This window comes from Lissotriton vulgaris, chromosome 7, assembly GCF_964263255.1.
Source record: "Lissotriton vulgaris chromosome 7, aLisVul1.2, whole genome shotgun sequence".
NCBI lineage: Eukaryota > Metazoa > Chordata > Amphibia > Caudata > Salamandridae > Lissotriton > Lissotriton vulgaris.
The window spans coordinates 969,648,202-969,671,914 of NC_141695.1; the positions used below are offsets into that span (position 1 = coordinate 969,648,202).

The 23,713-nt window shown below is 47.5% G+C and overlaps 1 protein-coding gene across 2 annotated transcripts in view; it reads left to right on the plus strand.

The window, feature by feature from the left end:
• Positions 1 to 21,919, plus strand: part of MAT2B (methionine adenosyltransferase 2 non-catalytic beta subunit) — a 331,869-nt gene extending 309,950 nt beyond the window's left edge. For both annotated transcript variants that reach the window (XM_086931408.1, XM_086931407.1), the window contains exon 7: positions 20,113 to 21,919. In XM_086931408.1, coding sequence (XP_086787534.1) covers positions 20,113 to 20,283 — 171 coding nt within the window. In that variant the 3' untranslated portion in view covers positions 20,284 to 21,919. The remainder of the gene's footprint in view (positions 1 to 20,112) is intronic.
• The last annotated feature ends 1,794 nt before the right edge of the window (positions 21,920 to 23,713 follow it).

Consider the following 23,713-nt stretch of genomic DNA (forward strand, 5'->3'; position numbering starts at 1 on the left):
GGGAGGATTGTTTTAGGGGAGAAGAGAATGATTTCAGTTTTTTGGGGGTTGAGCTTGAGATGATTAAGGTGGACCAGGATTGGATTTTAGTGAGGGTGTTAAGGTGAATGATGTCGGCCTGGGTTTTGATCTTATAGTAGAGTTGGGTGTTGTCTGCATAAAGGTGGTAGTTGATACCAGCTTGTTTAAGAATGAAGGTGAGGGGTTCCTTAAAGAGGTTAAAGAGAGAGGGAGAGAGAATAGATCCCTGGGGGACTTCTAGGGAGACCGGAGTGGGGTTAGATAGACCTTCCGCTCCCTATTCCCATCACACCCTGCACTTCATCACTCTTTGGCATTTAACATTTCTCCTTCCTGGCATCTGTCTCCACTCTCTTTGACCCCTTCCTTGCTCTCTGTTCACAACAGGAACCTGCACATTAACTTCTTTTCCTGCCTTTTCCTACTCATATTTCTGTATTTTTTGTGTCACCAGATTGCCTTGGGCTCTAGCACTTTGGTCTTTATTTTTCCTCTCCTTTTCTTCCTTTTTCCTACAAAAATGTATAATATGTGCTTATATTTCTGTTGTGGGTTTTCTATTTAAGGCCATAACTTGATCTGAATTGTCTTGTATGTCTCCCAGTAGCCCCTGTTTTAAAACATTGCAGAATAACCTACAACTACCTCCTATGTCTACAGGTCCTACATCTGCTTCCCACTTTTTCTCCAGCAACTTTATGTAGTCTGCACAGGACTGTCCTGGAGACATAGTTTGTGTCATCAATGCCCTAACTTCTGGTCAGTCTGGGTACCTGTTCCTTAATTCAGTCCACACACTTGAGTGTGCCACTCCAAAAGCAGAACCATTATGTTTTCCCTTAGTAATAGTTATTCCTTGTATCCCTGCACTTCTCATTATACTGTCCACCTCATCCCCTACTATGGAGCTTAATAGTCCCTTTACATCTCCATGGGCTAAAGGTTTTGCAGACGTTGACTTTTCAAATGCTTTTATATACATTTCCCTGCTCCTTCATGTAATGAAGGCAGGGCCTTTTTTAGATTTTCTTTATCCATGTGTTGCCATGGAACATAGACAGGCTGTGCTCCCTGTGTCTTATACACCAGTGGCATCTGCATTACAGCGGAATTCCTGCCTCCATGTCCCTCATAAGGTGTCTCAGACCTTATAACCTATTTCTTCCACACACAGACTCTGTTGCATGTAATCATAATCCCAGCCTGGGTCCCCATAACCTTGTAAAATACATAAATCAGCCATATTTATCATTTCAGGGTAAAAGGATCCTGCCCTTGGCCACACTTTCATCAACTGCACCATAGCTTCTGTCCACCCTGCAATGTTATTAGTAAATGAGACAACATTATACCAAATGTTTTCTCCCTTTGCTACTATTTCATTGGATGTCGAGTTACTATTTCCTTTCCTTTCTTTTTTCTGTATAAAACGTGTCATTCCCTTTATATTTCTTACATGAAGGGATCTTGCTCCTACTGGAGGGGAACTTTGTCCTAATTCTATTATACCCTCTGCTCGAAACGGACACCCAGACCTTGGTTCGAGGCATGTGGGCTGCTGAATTCATATCTGTGCATAGATCGCCGCCTAGTGTTGGGTCCGGATGATTGCACATTGTTGTCCTGGAAGAGTCTTCGAAGTATCACGAGTATCACAAGATATGTGGCTCCTCCCTCGGACTACAGTGCGCATGGGCATCCTCTCCATCCTCAGATTGTTTTTTTCCGCCATTAGGTTCGGCTGTACTTTCCTTTACTCGAAGTTCAGAATCGAAAACAGTTATTCTAAAAGGCCAAAAGGCCTTCGAGTTCGTCGGTATTGTTTCGATCGGTCTAGAGAAACTTTGTTTAGAGTTATCCAGCTCCGGACGTCGAATCGTGGACCGTTCGTCGATGGAACGGACTCCTTTTAAAAGATGCCCTCAATGTAACGCAAAATTCCCACATACAGACAAACACCCTGTATGTAACAGATGTCTGTCCCCAGATCATAACGAAGACGACTGCCTAGCCTGTCCCCAGTTTCGATCCAAAAAGACAATCCGGAATCGAAGGGCCGTGAACTTAATAATGCAGCAATCAGCGCCGGAGCCAGAAAATATCTTCGACGACGAGGAAGACTTTGTCGCAGCCGTAGAATCGGAGGAACAGTCCGATCAAGACTCTGAGCATGACTCCAATTACTACGTCGACGACGAAGAAGACATCGTCGAGGTAGGAGACAATGATCAAGGGATTGGAGCTGTCGAGGACAACTCCAGTGACGAAGCGGGCCGAATCGTGAGTACACCGCCCCATAAACACATTACGTCGGTTCCAAAGGCTCAGGTCGCGGCATCGCCGGAAGGCCTTAGCCAAGATCTCGATACCGATGCTATAGCCCCGCACTCCAGCTCGGCTAAGAATATTCAAAAAGATCCCTCCCATAAGCATCATCAAAAATTGGTATCGAAACCAAAAACAGTGGAACCAAAAAACGAAACCGAAACTGATAGATAATATAGTCTTCAAACCGAACTACGTAGACCCATCGGAGTCGAACAAAAAGGGCGCCGAGCCGAAGGCCAACCTGCCTATACAAACTCCGAAACCGAAGGCCGTCGACCCGATAAAATCGGCTCCGACTGCAAAAACAAAAGGGGTTCTTCGAGAAGGCCTCGATCCCAAAAGGGTCGTCAAACCGAAACAGAAAGTCGACAAGCCAAAAGTAGTCCATCGAAAACTATCGAGCCGAAGCCAAACAATCCACAGAAGGGCATCAAGCCGAAAAATCAAGGCATCGTTCCAAAACAACAGTTTTCGAAGACTCCTCAAGTTCAAAAGGGGTCGATCGAGCCGACTAAAAACATCAAAACGATCAAAACATCAGCTCCAAATAAACCAGCACAGCCAAAAAACACAGTTGGACTACCTAAACCTTTGCGACCAATTAAATTTGGACTTCCAACTCCCCTTGACAAAAAGCAAAAAACTCTTGGAACGTCAAAACTGGTCGACCCGTAAAGCAGTGTCGGACCAAAACAATTAAAGTCAAAAAGTGCTGAAGAGGAGATCTTATACCCAGACCCCTCAGCAGAAGAACAGTCAAAACTCTACATTGACCCTAATACTGGCAAAGTTACTCTCTACAAAAGGAAAGTCAGACCAGTATCCAGTAAAGACTCCTATACTATCCCACTAAAGAAGAAAAGGGACTCTGCTACTTCCCCTATTCTATTTGAGCCTATCAATCCAGCTATGCCGAACACATACACAGATTCACCCAGACACTCAGAAGAAGAGGTGATTGATGAAGATAATGAGGATTACATTTACCCAGTAGACCCTGACCCAGACACCCAGCCACAACCATGGGCGGACTCAGTGGACCCTTATAGCTCTACACCCATTCCAGATACACCTGCATACCCTACTAAGCCTTCCCCTACAGAGGATACAGCTGCATTTAATGCACTAAAACACAGAGCAGCCCTCCATCACAATGTAGAGATGCATGCAGACCCCATTGAGGAGGATTTCCTCTTTGACACTTTTGCTACATCAGAAAGGTCTGTAAAAACATTGCCTATGTTGAAAGGGGTACTTAAACATGCAGGAGACATATTTAAGGAAGCCACTAGGGCAAGGGTAATTAACCCTAGAATAGAGAAAAAAATACAGGCCAGCACCATTAGACCCCACATATATTAAGGGGCAACTGCCTCTAGATTCATTGGTGGTATCCAATGCACGTAAACGTGCAAACTCCCAAACAGGAGAAGTTCCTCCTCCAGACAAAGAGTTGACAATTTTTGAGGCTTTAGGCAAAAGGGTAGCTGCCCAAGCAGCAAACACATGGTGTATTGCAAATACGCAAGCCCTGCTAGCTAGGTACGACAGGGCACACTATGACACCTTAGAGACACTCCTCCAGCATTTACCTGAACCTTACAAGGAACAGGCTAAGTAACTAGTACAGGAGGGAAAGCTAATAACTAATGCCTCCATTATATGTGCCTTAGACGTTGCAGACACAGCTGCCAGGTCAATTAACACAAGTGTCATGCTCAGAAGACATGCGTGGCTTCGCATCTCAGGTTTCAAAAATGAAGTTCAATCCACTATATTAAATCAGCCAGTAAATCCAGATTTCTTGTTTGGTCCAGCTGTAGACAACATTCTGGACAAAATGAAGGACACTGAGACTGCTAAGTCGATGGGAGCCTTGCAATCCCAACAACATAGGGGCTCCTTTCGTCGCTCCAATTACAGAGGAGCTGCAAGAGGTACCTTGTCACAGCACAGCTCAAACTACAAGGGGAACACGCAAACCACCTACAACAAAAACAATAATAGAGGTGGTTACCGAGGCAATAGCAACAAGGGCAGAGGGAGAGGAGGTAATACCACCAGATCCTCTACCAACACCAAGCAGTGACTTCTTGTCGCTACCCCCAGACCATACAACACCGGTCGAGGACGACTACAGCAGTTCCTACCTGCCTGGCAAAACATCACCACGGACATGTGGGTAATAGAAATGATCCAAAATGGCTATTGCCTACAGCTCATATCCACACCGCCCAACATACCACCCGTACACCGTTCTATGTCCACAGAACATCTCAACCTATTGCAGCAAGAAGTTATCAGTATGCTGCAAAAAGGAGCCGTAGAACCGGTACCAATACAACATCAGGGTACAGGGGTATACTCTCTATACTTCCTAATCCCCAAAAAAGACGGGTCTCTCAGACCAATATTGGACCTCAGGCCCCTAAATCAATACATTCTATCAGAGCATTTCCATATGCTCACTCTACAACAGGTCTTACCACTGCTGCAGCAAGGAGACTTCCTCGCAACTTTAGACCTCAAAGATGCATACTTCCATATACCTATACACCCGGCTCACAGGAAGTATCTCAGGTTTACAATACAAGGTCAACACTACCAATTCAAAGTCCTTCCTTTTGGTGTGACAACAGCCCCACGGGTGTTCACAAATTGCCTAACGACAGTAGCTGCACATCTAAGAAGACAGCATATTCATGTCTACCTGCACGACTGACTAATACAAGCAAAGTCGGCCCAGCAATGTGCCAGCCACATGTCTCGCACCATTCATCTCCTACACAGTCTAGGCTTCTCGCTGAACTACCCAAAATCTCACCTGCAGCCGTCCCATGTACAACAATACCTGGGAGCAACAGTAGATACTCTAGCAGCAAAAGCATACCCAAGCACAGCAAGGATCAACAGTATGCAACTGCTCATCCACAGGTTCAAGCCACAACACTCGCTCTCTGCACAAGTGTTTATGCAACTCATAGGCATGATGGCTTTGTGCATATACATAGTCCCTCACGCACGACTACACATGCGTCCGCTACAACAGTGCCTAGCACAACAATGGAACCAGGCTCAAGGACAATTGAAAGACCTAGTGTTGGTAACCAGTCGTGCATACAACTCTCTGCATTGGTGGAAACCACAAAACCTTTGCAAAGGTGGACTGTTTCAAGAGCCTTTACCACAGATAGTCATGACGGCGGACGCATCCCTGTTAGGATGGGGAGCCCATGTCCTTTAGTACACAGTGCAAGGCCTATGGACAACACAACAAAAGAAAATGCACATCAACTTACTAGAACTGATGGCAGTTTTTCTGGCACTGAAAGCATTCAAAATACATTTGTGCAACAAGACTGTGTTGATCCGGACGGACAACATGACTGCAATGTATTACATACAGAAGCAGGGAGGAACACACTCTCCACAACTGTCACACCTAGCTCAAAGCATGTGGAAGTGGGCCATTCAAAGAAACATTTTTCTCATGGCCGGAACACCTCCCAGGCAAGGACAATCAAATAGTGGATCTGCTCAGCAGACACAGCCAACAGATGCACGAGTGGGAGATTTTTTTTTATTTAAAAGACCTTTATTGATAGTAGAGCCATTGACACCATTAAGTATTCGCATATCGCAATACAACATGACATACCTTGTCATAAGCACACTAGTATCACTGTAGAGAGTACGTACACAGCCTTTTTGCCGGCATCCCGGGGGCCCGGCGGCGTGATGACGTGCTATCAGCCTGCTAGAGCCTAGTTAAGTGCACTCCGCAAGTAGCATGATGGAGCCACGTGTCACCTGGCGATCCCTTACTGTAATCGCGACCAGAAGGTCTAGTATCGAATGTGGGTCAACAAAACTACCCCAACTCAACTCCCGCCCCTCCCCCTTGAGTGTGTCTGTGTGTCTGCCAACCCTGCCCATGCATACGTGTCCCTGTGTGTACTTGCACTGTGTCCTGTGTCCCCTCACCTTTAAGGAATGTCCCCCCCCCCCCAGGCAGCCCCCAGCCGCACCTCAACGTGGGATCCTCAACGCCGCCCCCATCTGACTTAGAGCACACCCCCCGCCCCACCCCCCGGGATAGAAGTGAATGCGGTCAGTCCCCTACTCCCCCACCTGGTCCTGTAGTTCAGCCGCTTCAGAAGTATCGGAGTCGCCATCCTCCCCCCTTTGCAGGTGGTCTTTATAGAGCTCCCAGAAATTTTTGGGCCTGCTCCTGGGAGGTAACAGGCCGCTGTATAGTTCTGTTTGGGTGCAACAGTACTGTAGGTCGTGCATCCATCTCGTTTTGGTTGGTAGGGGCCCTCGCATCCAGCAGGACGCCACCACCCTCCTAGCCAGCAATAACGCCATGTCCACCAGCCAGCACAGAGAAGGAGCCAAAGGCTTAGAATAACCAAGGAGCGCAAGCGCCGGGGTGCGGGGCAGTGTCTCCCCTAGGATCTGGTCAAGTTCGGCAAACACCTCCCCCCAGAATGCCTGTACTCCAGGGCAAAGCCACGCCAAATGGAAGAAGTCCGCCACCAGTGTTCGGCAGCGCTCGCACGCCGCAGTGGGGCGTAGGCCATATCGGTGCAGTCGCTCGGGGGTATAGTACACCCGCTGCAGGTATTTAAAATGCACCAACCTGTGCCTACCATTCAGGGAAATCTTTTGCGTGCTTGCACAGCAATATCGCCACATTTGGTCATCTATGGGGGATTGCAAATCGACTTGCCAGGCCTCCCTAGCCTTGGAAGGTTGTAGGCGCTGATGCACTACTCCCAACTTGTTGACCTGAGAAATTAGCTTTGTGGCTGAGGTGGATTTAATGACATAGGTTTGTTCCGGAATCTCCTTTGGTTCCTCCATGTCAGGGCCCAGTATTTCCCGGAACGCCGAGCGAAGTCTGTGATATTGGAATTTCTGTAGCATGGTAGGGCCCGACACCGTGGTGGCGAGTTGGTCCCAAGTTTTCAGTGTGCCAGCAGAGAACAAGTTCTCCATCCTTACCTCGCCGAGAGCCTGTAGGGATTTAACTACTCCCTTCTCACCCAACGGGTCCAGCCAGAGGGCCCATTCTACGGGCATCAACGGGGAGTACAGAAGGGTACAGCCGCGAGACCTCGTCAGAGAGTTCCAGGCATGATTGGTCGCTTTAAGCGAGTCCATCTGGCCAACCGAGCGGTCCGTGGGTAGACAGACAGTAGCAGGCAAAGGGAGCGGGTCCGCAAACAACCGCTCTAGTATAAGGTGCGGGTTTACGCGAGTCGCCGTGTATCCACGAGTGGAGGTGCGATGCCTGCGCCACTCGGTAGTAGCGTTCTAGATCTGGCGCTCCCAGGCCCCCCATCTCACAGGGGAGAGTAAGAGTCGCCCACCTGACTCTCGGCTGCTTGTCACCCCATGCCAGTCGGATCATGACTTGGGTTAGTTGTTTGAAGAATGATTTCGATAAGACCACAGGTAGGTTGAGGAAAAGAAACCGGAATCGGGGAAGCACTATCATTTTCATTAGAGCAATCCTGCCTGACAGGGAAAGCGGGAGTCTGATCCAGGCTTCGACATCATCGACCAATTTGCTGTATGCCACTCCATAATTGTCCCGGACCAGGATCTCGGGGTCCGTGTGCAGGCGGATACCCAAATAGCGGACTGAGTCAGAGGACCACTGCAGCGGGTACTCCATAGCAAACTGTTGCGTCACCGGTGTGAGAGGAAAGGCGATGGATTTATCCCAGTTCACCTTCAAGCCAGATAGCGAGCCGAAGCGGACCACCTCGCGGAGGACCGCAGTCAGATTGGTCTCCGGGTTCCTGACATATAATAACGTATCATCTGCATAAGTTGAGATCCCGATTTTGTAGGTGGGGAAACTTATGCCCTCCAGGCTATGGTATTCCCTTATGGCGCATGCAAGGGGTTCCGCGACCAAGGCATAGAGCAACGGCGACAGCGGGCAGCCTTGCCGTGTGCCCCTGCCAATGTAAATCGGGTCCGACACTCTGTCGCCCAGTCGTAGTCTGGCAGAGGGCGGTGGTACAGCGCCCCGATCCTCTGCAGGAACGGCTCGCCCAGGCCCAGCTTCCGCAGTACCCTCACCATAAAAGGCCACTCGACCGAGTCGAACGACTTTTCCATATCCAGGAAAATGGCCAGCGCGGTGTTCTCCTGCCTAACGTGTTGCATTGTGCCCAGTACCGTGCGAATGTTGTAAGTCAAATTTCTGCTCGGGACAAACCCGGACTGCTCCGGGGCGACAAGCTCGGGGACCAGTAAAGCCAACCGGTTGGCCAGGACCTTGGCATAAATCTTCGCATCTACGTTCAGCAGGCTGAGCGGCCTATACGAGCCGCAAAGGTCCGGCGGTTTCCCTGGTTTAGGTATCGTGATGAGCAACGCCTCACGCATGGTGGGCGGCATTTCGCCATCCTCACAGATGACGTCAAAGAGGACAACCAAGTGCGGGAGCAGCAGGTCTTTGAAGGCTTTATAAAAGCCGACCGTAAGCCCGTCCGAGCCCGGTGCGCTACCCGACCTCATGCTCGCCAGGGCCTCCAGTATTTCGTCCTGGTGAAAGGGGGCCATCAGGAATTCCCTATCCGAGCTCTTGAGGAACGGCATTGCGATGTGGTCTAGGTAGTCTTCAATTTCTCCCTCAACTCCCTGCGTCTTTGTCTGGTACAACTCTGCGTAAAATCTGGTAAAAGTCTCTAATATCTGTTCCTCGTCTGCGACCTTGTCTCCTGTCGGAGTCCTCAGCTCCTCAACGACCAGTGGGCGTCGAGAGCCTCGGACCATGCGCGCTAGCAACGCGCCTGGCCTATCCCCCTCCCCATACACTCTGGCAGTGGCGTACTTGCCCATATACAGAATCTCTCTGTCCGCTAGAGTCTGGAACTTGGATAGGAGTTGAGTGAGCGCCGGGCCCTCAGTATCGGCGCATGCCGACAGCTGCCGAGCCTCCAGCTCCGCTATTCTGGTCTCCAGTGCTGCGAGGTCCCGCCTGATGGAGCGTAATACACTGGAGTGCTTTGACATGGCTACTCCCCTGATGTACACCTTAAAGGCCTCCCAAATTGTGAAGAAGTCGTCAACAGAGCCTATGTTAGTTGCAAAGTATCGTTCTATGTCGTCCGCAAGCTCCCCCCGAAAAGCGTCATCCAGCAGCGCAAAAGGGGGGAACCTCCAAGTGAAGGCCGGGATCCCCTTCCTACCGGTAGAGAGATGTAGGAGGATGGGGGAGTGGTCCGAGAGTGTGCGCGGGAGAACCTCGCATGCGCTAATATTACCAAGAACCGGGGGGATGCCAACCAGTAATCTATCCGGGTGTGAACGTTGTGGTAGGCCGAATAATGCGTGAAGCCGCCCTTCGTGGGGTGCTTGTCCCTCCATACGTCCCTCAAGTCTAATTTAGTCATCTCGGCTTGCATGTGTGAGGCCGAAGCCACCGGGCGCCAAACGGGGCCAGAGGAGCGGTCCATAGATGGGTCGAATACAAAGTTAAAGTCCCCCCCCCCCACAACATCCATGGTTGGGCATGCGGCCTGCTCAGAGCAGACAATATCTAATAGAATTCAGGGTGATCATAATTAGGGCCATAAACGTTAACCACTAGCAGATCCAAACCCTTACCCACACACCTAGCCATGACATACCTACCCTCCGAGTCTACAAGCACCGGGATCAACTTCAGGTGTGATGAGGGATTGGCCCAGATTAACACCCCTCGTGCGTGTGTCGTGAAACCTGCAGCAACTGCGTTCCCCGCCAGGCCCCTAGTTTGTAACATCCTGCTAGAGAGAGGTAAATGCGTTTCCTGCAGCAGGGCCAGATCCACATGATGCCTGTGGAGGTAGCAAAGGACCTTCCTTAATTTACGAAAGTCATTCAAACCCCGCATATTCCAGGTCATTAAGTTCAGCTTGTTCGGGGCATTCGTTGGTGGATTTGGCGCAGCACTAGCCATTACAAGAGTTCATGTGTATAGTAGCATCAAGGAAGAGCAAGACAAGACAAGGCAGTACATTGGGTCTCTTATTCGCCCGCCGGCAAATCCATATAGGAACAGACCCACGAAGCAGTGCACACTCAATACAATCAATTCCCCCAAACAACCCAAGACAACAACCCCCCCCAACATTCCAGGTCCCCAACCCCACCCCACGAACCCCACCCCACCCACAGCCGACCACCCCCAACCAGGTCAGACAGGTCCCATGAATCCCCCCCATCAACCCTCAGGAAGTAGAGTATTCGCCCGTTCAATACCAACCCCTTCGAGAGTTACACAACCAAAGGCACCGGGGCAGAGCACGCCAAAATAGAACACCACCGCAAACTGTCCCAATCAAATGATCTGATCAACGCCTCCTCCTTGCCCCACTTGTAGGTCGATGCCCATCGAGCAGCAAGTATAACAGCCCTCCCACACCCTTATCAGCCCCCCCAACTTTGCAATAGTGATCCTGTCTTTCTCCCCCCCCCCAGCGTCAACGACCCCCTCACCAGTAGTATGCAAGGCACATGATCAAGTAGCTTATCCAACGCCTCGCCAATCACTACCAGCAGTACCCATGGAGGCCTTACACTGGACTTCTCTCTTGGAGTCTCAGCCGCGCCAGGTCATAATGTCCCCCAGTCGGGGAGGAGTTCCAAACCTCGCTGCAAGTCCCTCTAGTCCTGTTCTTCCAGGTTCGATGCCGAGCCGGCTTCGTCTTCCTGCCCGCGCCTAGCCTCTTTCCGCTCCCTCGTCCAAGTCTTTAGTGATTTTTGAAGTTCTTTAGGGTCCGTAAAGTAGTACGAACGTCCTCCTGTATTGATGCGTAGCTTGGCGGGGTACAGCATCGCGTAGTCCAGACCCAGAGTTCGGAGTTGTTTCTTATATGGCGCGAACTGCCGCCTCTCTTCCTGCACACGGGCCGTGAAGTCCGGGTAGAGGGAGATGTCCATACCCTCATGTTGTAGTCTGCCCTTCTCCCTCGCCAAGCGCAATGCTGTGTCTCTGTCGCGGTAGTTAAGGAGCTTCGCGATAATGGGGCGAGGAGGCGCGCCTGGCTGCGGTTGGGGGCCCAACGTGCGATGGGCCCGCTCCACTAAGAACATGGGGGAAAATGCCTCCTCTCCGAGCAGCAGCTTCAGCAGTTTTTCCACAAATAGCTCCATCTTCCCCGTCTGCGTAGATTCCACCACGCCTGTGATCCGGATGTTGGACCTGCGCGAGCGCGCTTCCAAGTCCTCTGTTTTATCGCGGATAACATGCAAAAGTCTATCAAACTGCTTTTTGTCTTTGTCCCACTCCGTCTGGGCCTCTTCCGCTTCGGTGAGACGACGTTCCGCCATATCAAGGCGCTCCGCGTGTTTGTCCACTCGCTCCGCCATGCGGTCCATTCGGTATGACAAAGCGTCTATCTTAGTGCCAACAGACGCAATGCTATCCTGGATGCCCTTTTCCATTGCAGCTAACATGTCTCGGAGCTCCGTGGATGCAGGGGCCGTCGATGTGGCTCCCTTCGGCGATGATTCCGATGCCGCCGATTCCTGCCCTTTCAGTCGGCGCCGTTCAAAGGAGATCTTCCCCCTGGGTAGCATCGTTCTTCCCCATCGTAGTCCCTGTCGCGGAGGGGCCAAGGACAGGGGGATGCCTCGCCAGCCGCAGGCCTCGAGTACAGCTCAGGGTCTCTTAAGCAAGCGATTCTCAGCCCCCTGTCGTCAAGTTCGGTCCAGGGGTCCGATACAGCCAAGATGGCACCTGTAATGGCGGACGTCTCCCTGCCTCCCGCTTCGGCAGTGTTCGCGCCTGCAAGGCACAGGGTGCAGACAGGACCTCAGCACTAGCACCGGTCTACTTTCCTTCTCCGTGACCGGCGGGCGCTGGGGAATCAGTTCGCCACAGTGCGGCAAGCTCGCCGTCGTGTTGACCGCTCCACCTCGTGTAGAGAGTGTTCGATTTCCTCCCCACAGCTGGGCCTCCAAGCCGTTCGTTCGTGTGGCAACCGCTGGCGAAGGGAGAGAGGTCGTTCCGGTCAGGGAGAAATCCAAGCGTCTGCCCGGTCGGAGCGTAGCCCGACCACTCCCAGCTGTGAGGCCGCACGTCCGACGACGTCGCCCGGCCTCCTCTTCAGGATAGTGCGCGGCTGCAGGCCTAGTCTCCCTCAGCCGCGTCGCGAGGGGCCGCTCTCCAGCTATGTCGGAGTTGCTCGCCAGCAGTCGTCTCAAGTGGTCCCCAAATGAATCTAGGGGTGCCCACGGATGGTCGAGAGCCCGCTATGGCATATAAGGCACGTTTAAGGATATATTATCAGGATTATTCCGGGGCTATGCGAGGAGCCGAAGGCTCACGCGTCCGCCATCGACGCCGGCTAGCTCCGCCCCTCACGAGTGGGAGATTTATCCCAAAGTGCTACAACCATACTTCCAACAGTGGGGACAACCAGACATAGACCTGTTCGCCACAAAGGAAAATGCAAAATGCCAGTACTTTGCTGCCAGGTTCCCACATCCGCAGTCGCAGGTGAATGCGATATGGATGAACTGGTCAGGCAAATTTGCGTACGCTTTTCCCCCAGCACCACTAATACCGCTGGTGGCACGCAAACTACGCCAGCATCCAATGACACTAATCCTAGTTGCTCCAACATGGGCGAGGCAACCGTGGTACACAACATTTCTAGAACTCTCCGTGGTACCTCATCAAAGACTGCATCTAACACCCGCTCTTCTAATGCAGAGCCATGGAGACATACAGCACCCAGATCCGCAACAGCTGAACCTTGCAATCTGGCTCCTGAAGTCCTAGAGTTTGGGTACCTAAACTTGCCTCCAGACTGCATGAATATTATCAAAGAGGCAAGAAAACCTGCTATTACAGCATGTTACGCTTCAAAGTGAAAGCGTTTTGTCATTTATTGTAACAATAATGACATAAACCCATTAGATGCTTCAACACAAAACATCATTTGCTATCTTTTGAACTTACATTGTTTCAATTTAGCTTATTCATCTTTACGAATACACTTAGCTGCCATAGCAGCTTCTCTTCAAAACAGACAGCATCTTTCGCTGTTTTGAGTGCCAGCAATTAAAGCATTCATGGAGGGACTCAAACGAACCATTCCTCCAAAACACCCACCTTCACCAGTCTGGAACCTGAATATTATTTTAACCAGACTGATGGGATGAGCCGTTACATTCATGTGAATTACAATTTCTAACATGGAAGGTGGCCTTTCTGGTAGCGATTACTTCGGGTGGTGCTTAGAACAAACCCTAAATTCATGCCAAAGGTGGTATCCCACTTTCATATCAATCAAACAATAGAACTGCCAGTGTTCTTTCCAAATCCACAGTCAGTACCTGAAAGAACACTACATACACTAAATGTCAAAAGAGCTCTTCTTTACTACATTGACAGAACTAAGGATTTTAGGAAAACTAAACAATTGTTTATTGCCTTTTCACCACAACACAAAGGCAACCCAATTTCAAAATCCGGGTTAGCCAGATGGATCGTTAAGTGCATTCAAATATGTTATCAAAAAGCAAAACGCACCTTAACAGTTCCCCCAAGAGCGCACTCTACACGCAAACTAGGGGCATCTATGGCTTTCCTGGGAAACATTCCTCTAGAAGAAATATGTAGAGCAGCCACATGGTCTACCATACATACCTTCACAAAATACTACTGTGTAGATGTTCATTCCAAACAGCAAGCTGCTGTAGAACAGGCTGTTCTAAAAACTCTTTTTCAAACTGCTGCAGCTGGCACAGGTAGCCACCGCTAAGGGAGAGACTGCTATACATTCTATGTACAGATATGAATTCAGCAGCCCACATGCCTCAAAAGGAATATGCTACTTACCAGTATGCATCTGTTCTTGGCATGTAGGGCTGCTGACATTCATATCGCCCACCCTCCTCCCCGGTGCCTGTCGCAGCTGTAGCATTCATTCTTTCTTGCATGGACATCTCCTACTTTACTATACTCCATCTCTGCCACAATGGCGAAAAACAATCTGAGGATGGAGAGGATGCCCATGCGCACTGTAGTCCGAGGGAGGAGCCACCTATCTCGTGATACTTCGAAGACTCTTCCAGGACAACAATGTGCAATCATCCGGACCCACCACTAGGCGGCGATCTAGGCACAGATATGAATGTCGGCAGCCCTACATGCCAAGAACAGATGCCTACTGGTAAGTAGCATATTCCTTATACTACTGCGAAACACCTGCTCTCCTCTTGTTTGTTCTCTAAAGGCACTATGTTCCTCTAATCTTCTATTTATTTCAGCATTTCTGTTTTCAGCCTCTTGCCACAATTCCAAGCGTTCACGTTCAAGAACCCTTCTGATTTCACTCCCCACTGAGTATATCTTTTCCTCATCTTTCTCATCTTCTCCTGTAACATTTTTGATTTCTACATCCTATCCTTTATCTCTTACAACTGGCTTTTCATCTGTCTTATAGATTTACACATATATTTGAACAGTCATCAGCAATATGGCTTAGTCTCTCAATTGTGTTCTGTATTCCCTCTACACTGGTGGTCCGGTCACAATACTCTTATCCTCTTCCTGATACATCTTGGATTGTGCCTCTAAGTCAAACCTCACCTCTGGGGTAGTAGTATATCATCTATTTCCTTCACTTGAGTTTTGGGGGATCCTGCTAGTCCATTCCAATATGTCCTTTGACTTTTGTTGCATCAATTTTCCATTATTGCCTTGTCTTAATTTTACTGAAATGTCTCCTGTTAGGGACACTGTTCTCTCATATACATTTTCAGGTTTAAGAGCATCTTTATTATTTGTTTGAGCAAGATCAACCTCCCTCATGTTTAACAAGTCATCAACCTTTGGTGTAAATTTGTCTATGTCAGTCAGGGATATTAAAGTTGGGTCTTTGTAGACTACAGCTGGAACATCAGTGTCCACTGAGTCTACTGAGGTAGTAGATTCCTCATCTTCCACTAACAATGATGGATACATACCCTGACGCAATAAGGACCTTTAATTTTCTCAGAATGTCGGGGGTGGTGCTGTGGATTCCACATGGGAATTCTGCTGAATATCTTCCACTTGTCTAATGAGGCTGATCCTGTTGTTCTGTATCTCCTTTATATGCTCCTAAGATGTACAATATTACATGGGCTAGCACTGTATTATCAAAAGAGTCATATGGGGCCATGGAACCAGGGAAGTCTTTGTACCTGCTGGCCTTTCCTGACAATGTATTTTTATCTTATCAGAGTCTCCTAGAAATGTAGAAATAAGGTGGGCTAAAGGAGTCCCTTTCGCCCCCTGCCTCCTCGAGGAAGATTTCTTGAAGAAAGGCATGACCTCAAAATTTTTTCCTTTAATCTACCGGAAACTCATACTATTCCTGTTCGTGGTGAAAATAGTCGTGGACTATAAGACAGACTACTCTCTTTTGTTTAGCCTGGTCTTCAGTTATCCCAAAATAGGCACGCTGTAGTAGACTTACAAGAGTTTCACACATCACACCTACACTCAAATCAGATGGAACTATATTATACGGAATAAATCTACCTGGTATCCTGGAAGCCCCAACTCTTACTATTCTTAAAGGCTCCTGTCCTAATGGAGTTTACACTAAAAAAAACTGTTGGTACCTCTGATAATGCAAGAGAACTCATAATCTATTACATGCTATAATAATCACAAATCTACTATATATATATATATATATATATATATATATATATATATATATATATATATAATATAATATAATTGTTTTTATTTTTTAAACAACTCGCCTAACATATTTATACATGTCAATGTTTTCTCTCTTTCGCCTGACGTTTTTCTAACTCAAACTGTCAGGGTAATCTTCTTATATAATTCCTATTTATCTAATAATTCCAAAAGGAAAACACAGTCAGCCAAGTCTAACTAAATACACATCTATTTCTCTGACGTTTCCTAAACAAGGGTCTGTCAGGATCAACAAAACGCATTTACTTCTTTCTCTCTCTCCCTCCCTCTCTAGCAATTCCTAAACAAAAGTCTGCCAGGATTAACTAAATACACATCTCCGTTTGTAACAGTTTTAGATAGATAAATACACAAGGAATCAACAATCACCCTTTTTAGGTCGAGCAGACCTACTCTCAATGCGTGAGCATTGAGAGTGTCTGCTTCAGACCTTTTGTGGCCCGTATTTAGGAATGTGGACAGCTACCAGACGCGCGCTTTGAAGAGGTCAGATTTCACCTCGGGAGCGAGCGTCTGGTAGCTGCGCATGCGCGAAGCAAATCCCTTGCTCACACACAGACACAGGCAGCCCCCACCCCTCTGCATGCACGCACACACAGGCGCGCGCATGCACACGCAGGCATACGACACACATACAGGCACACTATTCCCTACCTCGCATTCTCTCTCAATCACACACAGTCACGCATGCGCACACACATTCCCTAGCCAACACACGCGCGCACACACTCCCCCCCCACCCTCCCCCACCCCTCCCAGGCATACACACAGGCACGCACGCACTTCACTTCAGCCCTGGGCCCCACTCACCGACTGCGCTCTTCCGGCGGGCTCCTCTCGTGCTCCGCTCCTCACGGCGCGGCGCTCCTCTTCTCAATCGGGCTCCCTCAGGTCCGAGGAGCCCCGCAACAGGCGCCACACTCCTCCTTCTCCACGGCCCCCTCCTAGGGACCCGGGCCGGCAGGGCGCTCCATGCGCCGGCAGCTCGCGGACCTCGGGAGGCGGGACTTCCGGTCGCCCGCGACCGGATTGGCCGGCCGGCTAAGAGCTTCCGGGTCGCCGCGGGCAGCGCGGTGGCACCCTACAACATGAACTTGTTTTCTTTGTTTGCGTACTTAGGAGTCGCCGCGGACCGGCCAGAAGGGCGCCCGGGTCAGGGCGGAGGGGGCGTCATCCCCGTGCAGGCTTCGCTGAGTTACTGAGGGGAGCCCCGTTGACCCCTCTGCTTGCTGTTTGAGGTGGGCCGGGTGGTTTCATAGGAAGTTTTGGACCCACGCTCGTCTTGGACCGAGGCGGCGGCGAGTGGAGTGGATAGAAGCTGGTCTGCCCGGCACTGGGACGCCGGCACGGAAGGCTTAACTCTGAGCTTTAGTAGAGGCCACCATGGAGGAAATGGAGAACTGCCTCAGACCCGCGGCCCAGGACCTGGTAAGGAAGCGGAGCATATTTGCGGCCACGGGGGGGGGGGCGGTGGGGGTCCTGCGAGCGGGCTGCTCTCTTAAATTATATCAAGTGTGCCGAGGGCTTCTCTGCGGAGAGGCCACAGCCCTGGGCAGGTTAAGGGCGCCCCTTAAGCAGTGCTCAGGCGGGCCTCCTTGGTGGTGTTGTAGAGGCAGTTTCCCTTCAGGTTGTCTCTCTTAGAGTGTGAGTGAGACTATCCTTCCAGTAGTGCTGCGGGCCTGTATTGAGTGTGCACTTCCTGTAGTGCTGAGGCTGTCTACCCGGCAGTGCCTTGGATGTCTGTCCAGTCGTGGCACTGAAGCTGTCTCTCCGGTTTTGGCGCTCAGCATGTCTCGTCTGTAGTATTGCAGAGGTCTGGCCCGAGTGCCTCTCTTCCTTAGTGAGGCCGACTCTCCTTTAGTGTTAAGAGTTCCCCTGCCTGTTGCTCCTGTGTTTCTGGCTGCATTGGGGCTTCTTCAGTTGAGCTGACACAGGACTCACTCGTGCAGTGCTAAGGGGGCGCTTCATTTATCGCTGCTGAGGCTGTCTCGCCTAGTGCTGCTGAGGACACGCTTCTAGTGCTGCGGGCGTCTCCCGTGGCGCCTAACATGGCCCTTCTACTGTACTAGGAGATCTCTCGTGAGGTTGTTATGGTGACTAAACTGTAAGGCTGGGGCAGAGGGGTGTAATTTTGGGCGGGGCAGGGGTACTTTTTCTTGAATTTCAGGAGCAAGGCTGTGCAGTGCCCCACGTCATCTGTCACGACGTTTTCCCGTTTAGAACTAGAGGTTTTTAAATCCCAACGTGAAAAAGTTTGTAGAGTGAAAAGCTAGGATGGGCTGAGTGCGTCAATAGCTACGTGCGGGGCCTTTGGCAACTTTGCCGTAGGAGTCTTGTAGTTCCAGGGGTATTTCTGTAGTAGTGTAGCTGTTGACTGGTCTTGCCCTGATCTTGATTGAGACTGTCAGCCAGCCCTGGGTTCTCAGCCAGTACATTAAGCCCACAGGCCGCATGAGAACCGCGAAACTCCACATTCCAGCGCTGCTCGGCTGGCTGGCTGAAAAAACAGGATTGAGGCAAAGTCACCTTCATGACAAAGTGCCTCTTGACAGCCATGCGGGGGGGTTCTTTTGCAGCACTGGGTTTGCCTCTGATGGTGTCTGGGCTGTGTTGGTTCTGGGGTGGTCTGTCTGGTCAGTGAACTCCTGCCCCATTGCTACTGCACCTCACTGGGTTAAAGCACATATAGCGTCAGTCTACCCGAAGGAACTGTTTCCTGCAGGTTACTGGTTGCAATCCTGGCTTCGGTGATTCATCATTTCACCATGTTGAATTCACTGACTTTGGCGCCCATAGCACCGGTTAATAATTACTAAACATGTTTGCTTTTTATTATTCTCAAACTGGCCACAGTACCTCTCGGATGATGCCCTTGTCGGGCTTAGCATTTGCCAGATTGGAGGGTTTCCATAGGCAGAGCTGGATTGTGCTAAAATAGCACCCTGGGTGGACAGACATGTGCCCCCCTTGCTAATGGTAGTGAATTAAATGAGGCTGCTGAGCGGAAGCGTTGGGTGTTTTTGTCAGCTCACTTATCCACACCAACCACCAGGGCTCGAGTCGCAGATGTACGTAAATAAAACACATATTGCATTACAAATGCTATAGGGGTCACGTTTGCGAAAGTTAAAACAATTGGCATTGTAAATGACAAAGCTATTTATTTCGCTATTTTTAAAACCAACACATAACTAAAAAAATTGTCATTTACAATACCAATAGCTCAAACTTTCCTAATGCGAGACCTATTGCATTGCAAATGCTTGTTTCTTACCTTGTCCGGCCCCTGCAGACATCCCCAAGAACAGTATCTCTGTCGTCCCAAAAACAGATCTTTCGTCTCAACGGGCAACAATATTTTTGCCAACAGCCTTAACTTCAATACAGTATTAACAATAGAAAAAGCTTCCTGCTTTTCCGTTCGTTCCCACCCATTCTGCACACATTTCCTCAAAGTGCAGCTTTCCTATTTTTGTGACTCTAGCAGTCACGCTACCTACACAAATATGTTTGGAACATACTCTGCTGCTCTGAATATCCTGCAAAATATTCAAATCACGAAAGTTCCAAGAAACACACAATAGTAGAAAAAAAACACTTAAAAGTCAGATCGAATCTAGCCCTTTTTTCAAAGCAGGCTGTAGATTATTACAAGATAAATGTGTAACCTAAACATGCACTTTAACCACACATTTAAACAGCCTCGTACAACATTTCCTTATTTACACAATAAAAGTGCTTCACAGTGTATGGGTGACAGACAGATAAAACAGAATAATGAACAGAATGATTAGGGCTCAAAGCTAAATTAGGATTGTGTTTCCTTTCACTAGTTTCCAAAGTTTGGTAAACTTCAGAACTAGCCAAGAAAACACACACTAGTTAGTCACAGAATGACATATGGGGCTTGGCATTTTATTATTTTTAAGAGTGTTTCCTCTGATCTTTTCCACTGGATGTGTGTTTGACCTTTAAACTACTACAAGCAAGTCACAATGTCATGTTCAAGTTGCTCTTATGTCTTCCCTTAGATCACAGATGCACCTGCAGCCACCATACCCCGTCCATTGAACGCCAAACTCGATTGTTCAAAGCTAGAAAACCTTGGCATTGGACAACGCACACCATTCCAGATCGGGATCAAGGAGTCGCTGTGGCCTTTCTTACTTGATAAACGCTGGAGGCAAACTGTCTTCCATTAGTTTGCTTTACGGATATTTGAAGGGAAGAGTGTAAAATGTGTCTGAAACTTTTTATCACAAGCAGTAAGATTTTGTAGGGATGTAAAAAAATAGCTTCTTTATTTTTCGTTTCAATGAGGTGAAGGCTTTGCACACATGTTTGTGAGGTGAAGCTGCATTCCGTGGCACAGTCAGAAACGGGAATTTTGCTTCAATTATTTGATTTTAGTGAATACATTTATTAATGCTTTCTCAGCACTATTGTTTTTCTATCTTTAGCAATAAGCTTAATCCTCTTGTGTGCAAACAAACAGTTACTATATGTGCAAACACCTGAAAAGACTCCTGAGATGTTATGGTAAATGTAACTGTTTAAACACTTTATCCATTGTGAACTATGTAGAGCTGACACCAAACAAACCGTATTTTAGCTGAAGCATTACAAGAGTACGCATTTTAGCTGAAGCATTACAAGAGTAGCAGCAAAGTAGGATGCCCTTTTAAGAGTAACTTAATTCACAATGGTAAAGGTACCTTTCTTAACGCCTACAATGCACTACAATGTTTAACTGAAATTATTTCTGCGATTCTGTTTTTTATTTTCCTTACATTCGCACCTCATATTTCCAAGCCTAACAAACACATTACCACAGTGATTTCGAAAAGCAGTAACTATTACAGATCTATGAGTGATGCCACAGCTCCTGAATTCTGGAGTTTTCTTTAAAGTAAAACTGAAAGTATGCCTCTAATGATACTTATTTTTTATGCCAATTGAAAGGTTGGTTAAAGCAATCTCACTTGTCAGCCTACGTTGGCTATTTCTTAAGATGGTTTGTATTAATCTCTAATGGACCTATTTAAATCAAAGCTGAACCATGTCTATGATGCTGTTTACTAGGAAATTATATTTTCTATAAGAAAAGGTAAAAAAAAATATTGCGTGCTTTGCACATTAGTAAGCCATCCTGTGTGGAAGTCACTGTTTGGGTATGTTACTGTTTAATGTTGTTGCTGTTATGGATAGATTTGGCTGTTGTTTTTTTGTACTCAATGACTTGAAAAAACGTTTTCTGACGTCGGACTAAGAGAAAAATCTAAGACTAATTATGTGCACTATCATTTTTGCAATGACTGATTATTCACATCAAGTGTATTTTCAAATACTTACCACGATGCTCTGTTTTCTTGAGCACTTTCACAGCTCAGAAAGCACAATTATTTGTCTTTGGGTATGTTTAATCCATTTTTTGTGGAATGTTCCATTGGCAGGGTATTATTGTGTTACTTGGCAGAAGTTTGATGTTGTCACTTAATGGAAAGATATTTTTGTATAGAAGATAATCATAGAAAGTTTCTTTACTGTCCACTGGATTGTTGTCAAAAGCCCAAAAGATGCACATTGAAAGTGTTCTTCACACTGCTGGAGAAGAGCTTGCTCCTAAATCATATTTTTGAATCTTTTAAAGCGAATTTCAGCAACAAGATGTTTGCAAATCACTGAAAATTTCCAGAGTGGCTTTATTTGGTCATCTAACTTATTCAGATATTTCCATTTTGTTTGGCATCTAATCTGTTAAAAAAAAGTGTATTTCTCAAAATACTTTATTTTTTTCCAGTTAATGATCAATAAAATGCTTTTTGTCGTGCATTACAAGCAGTTTCAGTATTATATTTTTTCAGATAAATATCCTTTGTTGTTCAAGGGCATGTGTCCTATTTGAAATGTAATATTTTAGTAGTCAATATAAAAGAGGGGAAAATAAGGTCAGGGCACACCACATGGAAGGATTTTGGGTTGTAGAAGCTTTTGAAATCATGGTTGACTCATTGAAATTGTATCTGGGCCACCCCCATTTTGCAGTAATTGGAAATTCCATGCAAGTCCTTGGTCACTAGAATCCAGCATCTTTAATTTCTGGACCTTGGAAAAGTTGTTATCACTAGCAAGTCTATTTTTTTAATGTAATCATATTTTATTGGTTTTTGTTGAAGTTTACTGAGAACAAAGTGCAGCTTCAACGAAAACATGCATTCACTATCTCAATTGACGGTTCAGAGCTTGAGTTAGTGGCACTTTTCTATTTTTACAAACCCTAACTACACATGTTTATTCTACACATTCACCTGCTAGTTTGGGGGTGCTCATTACCCATCAACAGGCAATTTCAGTGTTTCTCACATTATCAGAGCGTTTCAGTGTCCTTTCAATTGTGCTGATCATCTAATACCTGCATCAGTGAGTTTTTTTGCGATGTCTGTTCGGGAAGATAATCTCCTTGGAGAAAGAGTTCCACAACTCTAGGTCCTCAGACACTTTGTAGTCTTTCCTGACACAAGTAATACACATTTCCTCAGCTGTGTACCACTCAAGAAAATCCTAGTCCAGCTCCAGTGTTTCAGGCCCCCCTTGCGGGATGTTGGGAAATCGAGTCCCGAGATAGAGATACCAGACCTCCTTCATTCTAACAAGGTATGGAGCTTATTAGAACCTAGAGAAACCTTTGATAGATTCTTGGCAAAAAAACTAAACCTATGCTACACAATACTGACTTCTTCCCTCATACTAGACTTAGGTTAGGTACATTGGGGTAGGCGTATTTTAGAAGCACCAGTTGAGTATTTAGTCAATGTTATTTATGTATGTATTTTTATATGGCTTAGAAACCATACAATGCTTTTACAGTATTATTTTATAATACTATTCTCGCTGAAAGCATTATACTTTGCAGTCTGCATAACGATTGTAGCAGTTCACTTCTCTTGCATGAGAAAGAAGACTGTTCAATAAACCCTTTTTATTGAAAACGCCTGTCTCTCTATTTCTCTGCAACTCTGTAGAAACGAAGCATGCACGATTGACTGAGTGAAATACTTCTCTATTGTTTCCACGACTCTGAGAAATATATTCTTATTCTTGGGAAACAAAGTTGTCATGTTTATGCGGTTGTCAGAAACTAATCCCTTCTTGTGTATTCAAGAAAGTTTCTAGTGTCCTCTGAGTTAGCTGACACACACACAATTAAGTTTAGTATATTCGATAGAGACCTAGTTGACCTCGGTCCTACGTCAAATCTGTAGGATATATTTTTCCAATGCGCAGAGCCTATTGGGAATATAGGAACTATATTATTTGGCACCCAACGTTTGGTAAGGCACTAATTTAACTCTAGATACTAAAGTAACTCAGTCGTGGTTTTTTCAGAGACCCCTTTTTCCGTAAATACTCCAATAGACTTCTGGAGTGGGTAAAGGGATAATATCTGCCATAGCTGAGTAGGAAGAAAATCCTTTGTATCAGTTTTTAGGTCGAAGGCCTAAAGGCTGCGCTTGCGCAGTCTTAGGCCGGAGATTTAATGATTCTTAGTAGCGCTGTAGGTCATGCCTTCCTGCCCCGTCTCTCCTCCATTGGCTGGCTTCCTAAACGGAGGCCAGCCATTGGAGGAGAGAT